At 43.4% G+C, this 13,158-nt stretch overlaps 1 protein-coding gene across 1 annotated transcript; it reads right to left on the minus strand.

Annotated features, from left to right (window-relative positions):
- Positions 1-1,607: 1,607 nt before the first annotated feature.
- itgb6 (integrin, beta 6) lies at positions 1,608-12,886 on the minus strand. The gene is given in 17 exon segments (XM_056413223.1): positions 1,608-2,287; positions 3,361-3,527; positions 3,625-3,741; positions 5,438-5,464; positions 5,467-5,531; positions 5,964-6,186; positions 6,274-6,691; positions 7,264-7,398; positions 8,472-8,561; positions 8,863-8,958; positions 9,125-9,286; positions 9,416-9,581; positions 9,676-9,922; positions 10,003-10,201; positions 10,410-10,489; positions 10,752-10,821; positions 12,679-12,886. Coding segments are annotated over 16 exon segments (2,346 nt in total). The 5' UTR covers positions 10,807-10,821; positions 12,679-12,886; the 3' UTR covers positions 1,608-2,188.
- Between the last annotated feature and the right edge of the window lie 272 nt (positions 12,887-13,158).

Genomic DNA, 13,158 nt, shown 5'->3' on the forward strand with positions numbered 1-13,158 from the left:
TTCTGGGCTCGCTGGTTTTTCCCCCTCAGAGAACTTTGTGTGAAGTTTTTCAGCGAGGGACCAGCGACGTCACGTCTGACGGAGGAGCAGCTGCTGCTCTCCGGTCGGGAGGCTGCTCTCCTGCTGCCGTGGAGTGGCCACCGGGACACGGACATACAACTGGGTTTAGGTCATTTAATAATCTAGAAACTATATATATATATAGTTATGTATAACTATATATATAAATATATATAGAACTGTATATATATATATATAGTTATACATAACTATATATATAGTTATATTTATATAGTTATATATATAACTATATATATATATACTTATATATGTATAGTTATATATGAAAAGGATGAATTTAAAGCAGAATAAACCTTTACCAGCTGCAACCTTGAGGTGATGAACACGCTCCTGCATCAATAATTATAATCCAATATAGAGATTATTCCGAAATGGGCCTTTCTTCATAAATGTCACTTCTACTTGTGGTACTTTATTCCGATGGTGATACTCAGTACTTAGTGTTACTATAGTAACATTCTTGTTAGGATCTGACTGTTTCCTGTTTTATGTTGAAGTCCCTGTCTCGTTTCCTGTTTCCCTGCTCTTCCCTCCCTGTGCTTGTCTGTTTTTTTCCTGATTGTATTTAATCTGTGTCCTTCTGTTTGTCCGGTGTCGGATCGTTTTTTGTTCCTGTGTGGTGTTTGTCCGTGTTTCTGTCCTGGAAATAAACCTTGTTTTTTGTGAAACTCCTGCTGCGTTTGGGTCCTCCACACCACTCACCATAACAATTCTTAATGCAGGACCTTTAAATTATGTAATGAGCTTGATTAAAATGGTCCACCGCCACAAGATACAGTATATAACATAGGCTATAACAATTTGCTCCGCCTCGTTAAATAGTCAGTCTACTCACACTTTTTATTTTTGTTTAAACAGTCAATAATAATGTATCTAATAGTGTAACACTCATGGGGGTCAATGTTTCTGCATTGCGTACTGTAACCAGTCCATATGTTGCTCATAATACTCACTGTACTATTTTCAATGCATGACTTGTACTTGAAGTGAATGTTTCCTACAATGTGGGATTGCTCTAGCAATTTAGGGTCACACTTCCATCATGTTGGGTTGGGATCATAGAGGTTGAAATTCTTAAGACTGAGACAGATTCTGATGAACAGTCTTGAGGCTGATCGAGCTCCAACCACAGTACTGGATCATACCATTTCCCATAATGCACCTGGATCTTTATTACCGCCCTTGTCCCTCTGAATGCACACACCTTCACAAGTCTACAGCCCAATCTGTGATGATCCTGTATTCACAGGCCTTTACCTCCAGCACTGACTGACAGCTGAATTATATTTTGCACAGAGCACCAGAAACCAACAAGTACTCCTACACCAGAAAACGATCAGCTTTTCTCTCTGGAGTCATCTGATGAAACACAACTTTATTTAGAAAAATGCACAATGTGAGCACAACAGAGACCGATAACACAGATCCCTTCTACACGACAGAGCCACCAAAGGGTTTAATAATGCAGGACCCAGCAATATACTACTTTAGTGGTGCACATTTTAAAATAATCACAACAACAAAACAACAAAATACACTTTACATTGTGTTTCTTGGTGCAACATCTAATCAATATCAGTCTGCATGTTAGAAAGTATAATTTCACAATAAATCAGTATTTAACTTTATGTATGTGCCATGCCACTAAAAAACTAAATGACCAACATCAAAGGCTCAGCCTCAATTCCTGATAAAAAAACAAACACAATATGAAACAAAACAAGAAAATCATAATTATCCGCGTGTATATTTACATTCATTAGAATAAACAAAGATTATTTTCAGTAGTAGACCACTCGTAGTGTAGACTCCTCCTTTCCAAGCTGCATGTTACAGTACACAAACATTGAAGTCTGTCGGCTCATGCATCAGGGAAGTGCAGTGTTTAAGAGGACAGGGACAGTGGACCTGTACAGCAGCGAATTCCTCTTGTAGTGTTCGTCTGGTCACAGTGTTGTCTACTGTTTCACAACATCTCTGAATCAACGCAGAGATTCGTCCAAAAAAGAGTACATTTTTCTGTCTCACACACACACACACACACACACACACACACACACACACACACTTAAGTGCTTTCAGATGTTGGTTTGCCTCCAGTAGTTCATCAGAAGTGATCCAGTGTAATGATCTTTTCTCTCTCAGTGTTCTTATAAGTTACATTTTTAAATGTCGACGTCGAGCTTTTGAACAGAGGGTTGGTCCCCTGATGAGAAACAAAGACAAAACACCAATTAACATTCAGGATCACGTTGAATTAAAACGCTCAAACAACTGGTCATTACAATGTTGTCACCAGAACATGAAGAAGGGGATATTCTATACTTTGTATTGTCAACAACCGAAACCAACCATGTGTTAGGCCTTCCCTAGATACCTGCCTGTCTTTCCCATTGTTCCCATTGAAAAGGTATAAAAGGAGGTCAGAAATCCACACTTTTATCCTCTAGAAAGTCTAGTTAATTTCTGTAATCAGCTGGTTATAAGCAACCATTACTCAAAAAGAAGTAAACAGTGCTTTTGTTGTGGACTACTTTTTGCTGTGGATGAGGAGAACGGCATTCAAGTTTAGGAGTTATACCTTTAAAACCATTTGTGTCATATTTCCGCAATTTAAAAAATAAAAATAAGACTAATGAATCTGAACGCTCAGACTTTAGATTGGGTTTTGATTAACACTCTTGTGGATATCATTATCTCTAGTTTAATTAGGGTTAAACAACCTTCTCGCTTAGAAATCTTAGAAAAACAACACTCCTTACAACTCCAGAACGTGAATCTTCATGTTTTTAAGTTTTCTTCAGTAAAAAAGTAATCCAGTGATAGTTTTCTCTACATCAAAGGCTTTATAGCAAGCTGCTGATAGCTTATTCAGCTTACTTTTAATGGTGATTAAAAAAGAAACAAAGAAAAGTTGTAGCAACAGCTTACTACATTCAGACATGGCAACATGACACTTCCTGTTTATATCTCTCAAAGCATTATGGGAACTGTAGCAAAACATTGGGTTAGCATTATTATCCCCCAAGACCAAAGTAAGACAAATAATGAGAGAAAAAATATATGAATATATTTAAACTAGATGGGTGTTGGAGGGGCACATTTGTTTTTGTAAAAGAAAAGAAGTTTATGGCACAAAAGAATAAGCTACATCCCACATTGGCTCCTCACTCAGACTACACTTGTGGGTCGGATCAATATATTGTCGGTTTCTGTGTTTTCATGGGATTTGTTGACAGTATGGAAAACGTTAAGAATATCACACCAGACATATCTTACCATCTGCCATTTTGCCTTTGACCTCTCAGCCTCAAACTTGGCCACTTCTTTGCGGTCGTGGACCGACACCAACATCTTCCACACAGCCAGCAGGATCAGGCCGATGCACACGATGGAAAGGGAGACGCCCAGGATAATCATGGGGATGTTGGGAGGCTCGGGGCAACCTGGCACGGGACAGAGAGGGCGCCATGAGCCTCAAACACCAGGACTCCCATTTCTTTCATCCATGTCATCTGTTTCCTACATTAATGTAAAGCTTACCGTACATCCGGAGATCGTATGCAATGGTCCCCGTCTCACCTCCTACCACACCGAACGAGATCCAGCACTCATTCTCCATCATTAACTTGCATTGCATAGAAGGGCTCTTGTCATAATCTGAGGGGAAATGTGAACATACATATCCATAAGGAAGGCATGAATCCATCGAATATCATCTTCCCGTTCGACATTGTGTCGAGAATGTAAAAGGATACAGTCGCCTCTGTTGTGCTGTCAGTGTGATTTCCATATCAAAGACTACAATCTGGTGTGTGTGGACCGCACCATTGTATTTCACATCTGAAGCCTGAAAATCCTCCGTGATAATCAGATATACCTCTCAGCTTGCACAAGTATGGCGGGTTTAAAATAATCTCTTCTATAAAGGAAGACGGGGTCCTCTGGCCATTCACATGCTCTACAAAAGCTCTGCCTGTACGACAAGGTAAATAATATGTTCCCCATTGTCCGGTGCTGCCTGAATGGACTTGGATGGTGTTGTGTTAGAGAGAAGGGGGGTACAGGCTTCAGAAAGACACCCGAGTCGATGCAGGTCAGCATTCCTCCAAATCTCTGACCCATGGGGGAACTTAGCATGGCCCTATGTTGATACCACTATCAAAAACACAACTCCAGCAACAACAAGCATTTACAGCACACCTAGGTGATCGAGCTAAAAGGGCTGATGGTGCATTTACACCACGCTAATGTTGGTGCAGATCCTGTAAAGAATGTTGTTCTTTAATTAATAAAAGAACAAGACTTTTAATTTGATCTTTTTTTTAAATATTTCTTTTCAAAATCATACAATTATTTGTGTCCAGGTATCAATTAGCTTCATTTCACGCAACTGTGCTATGAATGTATCAACTATAGCACATACTTGGAAGCTGGTAAAAGTTCTTTAGAGAGAGGATTTTGTGACCTTGTGTGCAGTCAGTGTTGTATCATCGCCAAGGACTGGTTCTAAAATTCCTCCTTGTTAATCACTTCAATTAAAACCCTGTCAAATGAGTTTTGCTGCCAAAAGAGCGAAGCGCTCCTCAGACGCTGTCTGCTATCAACAAGCCTGGACGACCAACATTGAGCAAACATGGGCACTCTTTTTTTTAATAACGGTGACTTGTTGCTTGCTTCAGTTTCAAATTTCCCACAAGCTCTTGAAGGCACATATTAATGTTCCATGAAGGGAACCAAATATTCCCTGTGTAACATTGACTATCGGAAGCAAGTCTCAAATATCATAGCCGGTTGATTTTCACATTGTACTGCATGACCTGCTTGGTGAGGTATCAAGTCAATCTAAAAACATATGGCACGCTTAGGTGAAATATGAGTAGCTTAATTTGAACACATGAATACTTCTCCATCTGTGGATTTTTTTTAATCAAACCTTCTCCAGAAATCCTTAATTTGACAATTTGTACATATTCTCTCCACATGAGGGAGATAATTCAATATTACCGTTTATCAAATTTCATCAGACATATGATCATTTGCCCGTATCATGCAATTTCAGTTTTCCAACTTAATGATTTGGAGCACGCTCCAATTAAAATGAGAGGAAATTGGTGATCCAAGTGTTACAATGCTTGACGGATGCAAAGCTTTTGTTCTTGTGTAATGCGTGACAGTCAAGCTGTTTGATTTTGCATGCATCAACACATTGTGGTATAAACATTTGAACCATGCACTCACACAAGTGAGAAGATAAGTGCAGAACAGAAGCAGCAACTGCAGAATACTCAATCATTTTTAGGGAAGTGGTCGGTGGATTTCAGATGCAGAACAGGTGGGTTGTGGAGTCCTGTACCTGCTGTTGTGTTGATGGAAATTTTGAGACGCTGCACATTTGATCACACAACTCGGCATCCTCCTTATCCTGCAGATGGCATGCTACACAGGTCCTGGTGTCAAAACAAGTGGGGGGAAATAAAAGGTCACGTTTTCCCTAGAGATAATACCGACAGTTTAATGAGGCCTCAATCACTGACACAGTAAGCACAAAGAAATCACAGTGTTGGTCACTTATCACAGTTTTCCCAAGACTTTGCCTTCTCTCTATCACCCTTCTCCCATCTAACAGTGGTATCAAATGGCACTAGGCCCTGACAGCTGCTTTACAATGGCGCACGGAAAAAATCTCTTAGTGCGGTGTTGTGTGGTGGCCGTCTCTTGATGTCACATGGAAGGTGTAGACACATGTGAACAAGGGGACCAGAACCCGATAGGCCTGTACTCCGGCAGAGAGCCGGATCGTGTGGCGCGAGGATACAACATCTTCCATCGTCCAAATAAAGAAACAACAATCACAGAGGAAAGAGCCGATGTGTTCTCACCTTGCAGAGCTGCAGGCGTCTCCGCACGTCGGGCACTTCTCACACCTGTCCCCAGACGCTCCAGGTACGGAGCAGACGCAGTGGCCGCACTCGCATCTCCCCCGCCCGCTGCAGAGAGCGCCATCCTCCGACACGCAGGCCTCGGCGCTGGTGCTGCAGTTACAATACTCTCCCGTCCAGCCGCTTTCGCAGTGACACTCCCCACAGTCACACGCCCCATGGCCTACAAAACATAGAAATCGGTGACGCAATTGGCAACGGGATCAACACCGGGAGCACGCGCGTAAATTGGACATGCGTAATTGCCCACCTCCGCAGAGCTTCCCGTGGGAGCGAACACAGGAGTAATCGTCACACTCGCAGTAAGGTCCGTAGATGCGTCCGAAGCTGGATGGGTGACACGCACACTGTCCGCAGTAGCACTGACCCTGGCCGCTGCATATCTCCGACTCATTGTTGGCGAGGCAGTTGCTCAACAAAGCGCTTTCCTCATTGCACTCGCACTCCGCTCCCAGGAAGCCCGGCTGGCACACACACACGCCGCACTGGAAAGCCCCTTGGCCCTCGACGCACTGGCTGCTGTTTGCTTCGGGAGCCTGCCGGCAGTCACACGAGCAAAGAGACTCCAGTTCCACCTCCAGACTGTCCTGTAAACCCACCGGTTTCAGGGAGAAGTGCCGAGGTCCCGACACGCACCCTGGGAGCTCCACGGACACGTTGAACACGACCTGTGGAGCAAAGAGGAAGTCCACGAAAAGAGCGGAACTAACGTCATACGAAGTTGTACCTGTGTAGCGAAATACAGCTTATTTCTTTCTAGGGCTCCACTGTTGTCCAATATGAATTCACAACACATCAATGAGCCCTGTAGTTTAAATAATTCCCACATTCACCATCCTTGCCATAAATACTCACAAAATAAGTATTTACTGATCCACCTCTGAAAATATGCCCCAATAAATGCATAATCTACTCCTATTTGAGTAAACTTTGCCCAGATCTTCTAAGAAACCAGAGATTACATTTTCAGCCTGGCATTTGCTTGGACTGCTTTCCGATTATCATGTGATTTACATTACCACTTTTATTCATTCAATTTCATTTGTTATTTACATTGCATCACATCCTAAAGGCTATTTTTTAGTGTGTGTCCAAGTATTTTACTGTTCCTATCATTCTACATTTCTTAACACTATTATCAGCTTGCCAGTCACATGCAAAGCACTTTGAACTGCACTGTCCTTTATGAAAGGTGCTAAATACATTTAAAAAAGAGCAGATTAGAGCAAAAACAACTCACCGTCTCTCCAGGTTTGATGTTGGAGCAGCGTTTTTGATCAGGGAGGACAACCCCATTTGGGCAAATGGTTGTAAAAGACATCTGAAGCTCCTCTGTGTCTCCAAGGACCTCAAGTTCGATCTCTGAACGCAGCTCCTGAGAAACAGCACACACATATTTCAGCACCTTGGATGGAAACACAATCGGCAGCGCTTGTCTTACCAAAATCAGCAAAGTGACTTCTAATACCATAAAGTGGGCTTTGAGTGGAATTACACTTTCACCCTGCGCTGACCTGTAGCGTGCGGGAACAATTTGAAAACACCTATCTCGCTCCCTCTTTTTGGGTGAGTCATCCTCCCAGGTGTGCTGGGCCGCTTCACAAAAGCACCCGAGGAAAGGGAGAGAGCTAACATCATCAGCCGCAGGAAAGACTGTATTTGACTGACTAATGAACTCTGTGACGGGCCGTCTGGGTGCTAACAGAGGGGAAATTGTGTGTTTCCTGTAGGCCTTTAATTGTACTGTGTCCTCAGTGTTGCCACGGAGGAGAAAACAGAGGGACGGTTGTGGGATACACCCAAATTGAAGATGGATTAAAGTAAAGTAAAACCAATTCAAACGACTTTACTGTTATTTAGTAAATATGCTGCTGGGTACTTAAAGCGGGGGGGTGGGGGGGGGGGCTCACATTTCTATCCACTGAGCTGCAAACATTAATCCAAAATGCAGGCAAGTGTAAATCCCTCTGTTTATTAAGAACCACAGCTATTTTCAGTTACTGCGATGAAAATTGACTCCCCTCTTCAGAGGGTGAAGGCGGGTGTAAACGACATAACTGATGAATTAATTAGAGGCCAGAGTCCCCTCCGCCAAGGGGGGTTAGCAGAAAGAGAGTGCAAGAAGTAGAGTCAGAGAGAGAGAAAGAGAGAGTGGGGAAGAAAGAGCGGACGATGAGATCAAACAGCTGGGACAAGCAGAGACTTGTGGTCAAACATGCTGTTGCAAGGCACCGGGTGCATGGAGGGGAAGAAGAAACGTAAAAGTAAGAAAGGGGAAAAGCAAGAGAATGAGAAGGAATTGAGAAGCCAGAGATACCGACTACCGGCGGTGAAAGATGAACAGAGCATGCATGCTTTATGCTCATTTATGTGTGTTTTTGATTGAAACATTTACATTTCAAATGAGTGGGTTTAAATAAATAAAGATCACGCGACTGTCTTATTTACTTTGTATGCCGTTACAATCAGTTCCAGGATGTTCCGCGAATCTGCCGCCAGGATTCCAACGGTGGCACCGGGTATGAAATGTGCATAGTTCTGGAAGAAAACCAAACAAATCAACATATTAACAATAAAGTCTCTGTGAGAAATGTGGGCAGACTTTGGCTGGTGGTGCCGAAAGCAAAGCACAGAAAAGGGCCGGGGAAGAAAAGAGGGCCAGTTAGAACAGGTTGGATGAGAATGCAAATTCATGAATATATATGTTGCCCTCAGTAAACATTGTGCTCGCTCACACACACACACACACACACCCACACGCACACACACACACACACACACTCACACCACACACTCTCACACACACAGGCACACACACTGGAAATGAACTCGATGTTACCTTATAGTTGTGTTTTTGTCCTTCGGTCACAGCAAATATCAGCAAGATGTTGTTCTCCACCACCTTATCAATCAGCTGACCAAGAGTTGGATACTCCTGGAAGAAGCATGATGAAACATCAGAAGTGATTGTGCTGTAAGGCCGGGACGATGGCTGGTAAAACTGAGGTAATATTTGGCTTTAAATGAAGAAAAAAAAAGATTTAAAAATCGATCACAACTTAATGCAAAAGATAAAAAAACAAATGTCTCAGTGGACGTACCTGCACGGTGGACATGGAGTATTCGTTGTTGCCGTCCAGGTGACACTGTCCATCGTTAGGAATCACAATGCCGGCCATCTTACTGTCCATCCCAAAGTGCGAGTCAGCATCACTCACAAACACCAGCAAACGCATGGAATCCTTCCTCCAGCCGATCTTGTCCTACCGGGAGACACATCGGGTTGCTCATCCTCCTTTTCACATCATCAAATGAAGGCGTCGCCCAGACGATCACAAACCGACGTCTCGGTTCATATCTTTTGGCATGCTTATTTAAGAACCGAACCGTACCCCACAAACAGCTGCCTGCATGACGGCGTCAAAGCCGCACTCTGGCAGGTCAATATTTGCAGAGACCCGCTGCTTCGCGATTATCTCGTTGAACTTGTCGGTGCTGCTCGTCAGAGACAAGACGTGTTTGTAGCCAAACGTGGGCAGGCAGGTTGAGGCTACGCTGCTGAAGCACGGCAGAGGCCAAAGAAGAAAAGCTTCCATCAGATACCAAATGACGGAAATGTGTTGAAGGTCATATTTAAATCACTGCTGTATACCTGCAGGGGTTGGCCAGCTCTTCCTCTGTGATTCTGATGAAAGGCAGGACTGGCTTCTCCACAAAGGAGCCAAAGCCCATTCGAAATTTACTGGTGAGCTTGGCCATCTCTTGAGATAAAGAGGACCCCAAGTCTTTGATCATCGCCAGATCATCGATCATGGATGCCGACAGGTCCATCAGGTAGTAGATGTCCACGGGATAGTCCTCCGTGTGTTGAATTTTGACCTGGAAAGTCACCGGACTGCCTGTGCAACAACAAAACCAACGGCTTATTTACTCGTCTGAAAACGAGAACGAAGTACATCGAATCAAATGGGCCGCGTACCCGGTCGCAGCGCGAGGGCCATTTTCTGTGGGGAGATCTGTGTGCTGTTGACGTTGCCTGTCTTCTTCCCGAGTGGTCGATCCTGCAGGATTTGGCCTTTGGAAACAGGGAACTCCAGCTGGTCCCGAGCACATCCCATTTCGAGTAAGATATCCAGTGTGTCACATCTTTCGTTGACCGAAAACCAGTCTGTGAAATTCTAAACGGAGAAGGAAAGAGTCACATGTTGTGTGTTTGCGGATGGATGACTGAGATTGTTTTATGGTAGGCCATAAAATAGAAAATCCATACAAGCAATGACACTCTGCTCACCTGTGGCCAGACATCATGCATTTAAAAAAAAACTAAATGCACCCTGACCATCGCTGATATGTTGTGCTGTCACACATGCACCTGTGGCTGCGTACCTCCTGTGTGCACCAGGCACAGTGAGAACTGAGCTGCAGGCAATCATCGCAGGTCACAGCGCTGCCAGCGGAGCACGAGCCTGCAGCACACATCAACACAATGCTCGTACAATTATATTTAAACAAATAATTAAGATATACTACATTGATAAGTATATGTATAACATATCTAAATAATAATACATCTGTAATAAAGTGCAGTTAAAAATAATCAAATTGTTCTAAAATATACAAATCTAAAGAGGCCTTTCACAATAAAACATAAACACAGCACGTCTGGTCTTGCTCTTGAGAAACTGTTGCTCTTTGTTTCACGTGTCGCCCTTGATGTGCCGCGCTTACCCTCCACGGTGTTGATCCAGTACCGAAGAATCAGGCTCAGCAGTAGAAGCCCCATTAGTCCGTGAAGTTACTGGGGATGAGGAAACATAAGAAATGAAGATGAAGAAGAAGAATGATTCAAGTCGTCTCATGTCTCCTGGGAGTGCACCGTACCCAGTGGCATGCCTCCTCCGCTCAGCCGAAAGCAGACTGCAGCGCGCGGCGCAGGCGTCCCGCTCTACCTGCTGGATGGAGGAGGAGGAGGAGGAGGAGGAGGCTGCCTCTACCTGCGCTGCCTTTTATGCGCACTTCCGTCCAGGTGAGGAAGCGAGTCAGGCGCGAGGACGGATCAGAGACCAGATGCGGACATGCTGGCGGCCAACTGGTTCGATCATGAATCAGGTTGGTTTTATTGTGTCACGTAGTGATAACGAATACGTGACACGTCACACATACAAGGAGGCACGCCTGGCCAGATTCATATTTGACATTAAAATTAGTTTATAAAAGTGAATGCAAACATTTAAACCTATGGTTATCCTCTGTTTTTTTAAATAACCTGTGTCTTGCAAACAAGCAGTGTTTGGTGTGGGGTTCATTGTCCCCTTTCAGATGTCCATGAGTTGTTAGTTCAACTGAATAAGCGTTTATCCTCTAAACTTTAATTTAGTTAATCCACGTTTGCTATAAATAACAGTGTTATGCCCGAAGAGGCCTGCATGTAACAATGTATTTTAAAATTTTTTTAATGAAGAATAAGTATTCAGACAGATATATATATATATATATATATATATATATATATATATATATATATATATATATATATATATATATAGATAGATAGATAGATAGATGTCATAGGCTTTATTTAAGCTTCACTCTAATAAAATGGCTTAATCATTGAACTGTGGCTAAAGATAAATAATTTAGTCCAGACAGGCCGCACCATAAGCAAATATAGCCTGTATACACCAGGCACTTTAACAGAAGATATGTTAATCTTTAACGACAAAAGAACGTGAATCATTCTCTCACAAGAATGTTTTCAACTTGGCTCTTGACCCATGACAAAAACAAGCATGCAGGCCTATCACAAGATATGAAATATGAGCATGAGTGTGTGCATGTGTTGCGTGTATAATACGAGAGGGGGAGGGGGGGGTACATAGGTGTTGAATCATTGACAGCTGCAGTGCAAATATCGCTGCTTGTCCCAACTCAGAGGAATCTCACAATTCAGCACCACACCCTTCTGGATCTGGGTGAGTCCCATCTGTCACCCCAAACCAAACCCCACCTCCACGCCTCTTATACTAATCCCCTCCCCCCTCTCTTCTCCTCCTTTCTTCCTTTAGTGACACCCCTTTCTCCCCAGCTCTCTGTTCTTTGATCCACCTTAACCAGTAGCCTTCTTGAAGTGTCCGTCTGTGAAATTGCCATTTTATGTTTGACTCTTTTGGCTTAATTCCTATTTCCTCTCTTCTCTCTCTTCTCTTCTCTCTCCTCTCTCCTCTCTGCTGTCCTCTCCTCTCCTTGCTTGTCATTCATTTCTGAATTTCTCAAGAAATATCTCATTATGATGCAATCAAACCCCGTTTTTTGTAACCTTTCCTTTTTCTTAAGGTGATTTCATGTCATGTGTGAAAGGATGATCTTGCGGCTTATGGGGGCTTTGGGTGTAATAAGGTGTCAGAGTTGCACCATAATGTTACTCACATTTCAACCTGACTTTAATCTAAATTTAAAACCTGTTGCCTTTCAGAAATGAAAGACAGTCGGACAGCGGCGTTTGAAACACACCACAACATAAATTTTAAATCGTACCAGTCTCATCAGAAATTCAGCAATCCATAAATTACTTTCCCGTATACCTCTCTTTCGGCACTACACATTTACTATGCATAGAAATGGTGATACACATCAACCCTGCAATGAGCCAACTCACCTTCAGGGGCGTCCTCTGATATCATGCTGTCTCGCCACAGTCTGTCTTCCTTGTCATCAAGTGAAAAATGGAGAGGAACGGAGGAGCATCAGGCCAGTACATTCAGTCCCATTGTATCCCGGCAGTCGTCAGAGTAACAGTAAACCTATTGTAACGGCGCCCTTTATGAAGCATGGTGCTAGGGTGACCCTGCTGCCCATGCTCCTTGGCTCATGTGTGCTTTTGTGTGTCTGTGTGTGTGTGTGTGCCTCTGGAAGTGGGAGAGTATGTGTGCATGCATACTGGGGTCGTGTGTGGGTGTTTGCACAAGCTCCAACTTGCCTGTGAGTGTGTGAGTGTGTGTGTGCGTGTGTGTGTGTGTGTGCGCACGCGCATGGGGAGGCTGTGATGCTAATGAGTGGCAGTAACAACTGCTGGCAGTGAGACCTACAGGGGCCAGTTTCTTTATTAAGAGACGACTTGACTGATGGCATAGTGTTG

The sequence above is a fragment of the Pseudoliparis swirei genome, chromosome 4 (assembly GCF_029220125.1).
Source record: "Pseudoliparis swirei isolate HS2019 ecotype Mariana Trench chromosome 4, NWPU_hadal_v1, whole genome shotgun sequence".
In the NCBI taxonomy this organism is placed as follows: Eukaryota; Metazoa; Chordata; class Actinopteri; order Perciformes; family Liparidae; genus Pseudoliparis; species Pseudoliparis swirei.